This window comes from Acanthisitta chloris, unplaced genomic scaffold, assembly GCF_000695815.1.
Source record: "Acanthisitta chloris isolate BGI_N310 unplaced genomic scaffold, ASM69581v1 scaffold34224, whole genome shotgun sequence".
Taxonomy (NCBI): Eukaryota; Metazoa; Chordata; class Aves; order Passeriformes; family Acanthisittidae; genus Acanthisitta; species Acanthisitta chloris.
Genome location: NW_008671557.1, coordinates 1,142 through 2,102, shown reverse-complemented (window position 1 = coordinate 2,102; position 961 = coordinate 1,142). Strand labels below are relative to the sequence as shown.

Genomic DNA, 961 nt, shown 5'->3' with positions numbered 1-961 from the left:
TCTCATGGGGCACAATCCCCTCCCTGACACACCATCCCTCTTCCCCACAGAAATCCGTCGCCGGGGCTCCAAGGACCCCCTGGTCAAAGCCATCCTGCTGCTGGACAGCCCTGGCGAGCCCGGGGAGGGGGGCACCAAGCTGGAGCCTGATGGGAAGCACAGCAGTGATGCTCATCCTTCATGTCAGGAAAGAACACCCCCTACGAGCCCGGGGAGGGGGTGTCTGGGGGGACCCCCGAGCGCAGGGTGAGGGCTGGGGACGGGCGCCTGCCTGAGAACGACGAGCGCCCAGCGGGCGAGTACGAGCAGCCCTGGGAGTGGAAGAAGGAGCAGATCGTCAAAGCGCTGTCAGGTAGGGCACAGGGATGGGTTGGGAATGGGAATGGCAGCAGGGATGAGGATGGGGACAGACTTCAGCAGGGCCTGTCACGACAGGGCGAGAGGGGATGGTTTTAAACTGTAAGGGGTGAATTAGGTGAGATACAAAAGGTGTTTTTGTGCTGAGGGTGGCGAGGCGCTGGCACAGGTTGCCCAGAGAGGTGGTAGATACCTGCAAGGCCAAGCTGGACAGGACTCTGAGCAGCCTGATGTAGTTGAATATGTCTCACTTCATGTTGGGGAGGTTGGACTGGATGGGAGCAGGGACATGGATGGAGAAGGGGATGGGACCGGGGACACGGATGGAGAAGGGGATGGGACTGGGGACACGGATGGAGAAGGGGATGGGACCGGAGATGGTGCTGGCGCTAGGGACGGAACTAGGGATGGGGATGGAAGTGGAAGTGGCATGGAAGTGGCTTTGGGGGCTCACATCTCATCTCCCCCAGTCCAGTTTGAGGGCTCGGAGCGCCCCAAAGAGGAGACCCCACGGCAGCATCTTCGCCAGAAGAGTTGGACCCCCAAGATGCTGAAGGCCACGGGCACCGAGCAGGGCGAGGGGGAGCGCGTGGACCCCGCGCTG

The 961-nt window shown here is 62.0% G+C and overlaps 1 protein-coding gene across 1 annotated transcript in view; it reads left to right on the top strand.

Moving 5' to 3' along the window:
- Positions 1-50: 50 nt before the first annotated feature.
- The window catches only part of SHE (Src homology 2 domain containing E), a gene marked incomplete at its 5' end in the record, with an annotated part of 1,649 nt that continues 738 nt past the window's right edge, over positions 51-961 (top strand). Inside the window, 3 exon segments of the mRNA XM_009074146.1 lie at positions 51-169; positions 172-352; positions 828-955. Of these exon segments, the coding sequence (XP_009072394.1) occupies positions 51-169; positions 172-352; positions 828-955 (428 nt within the window).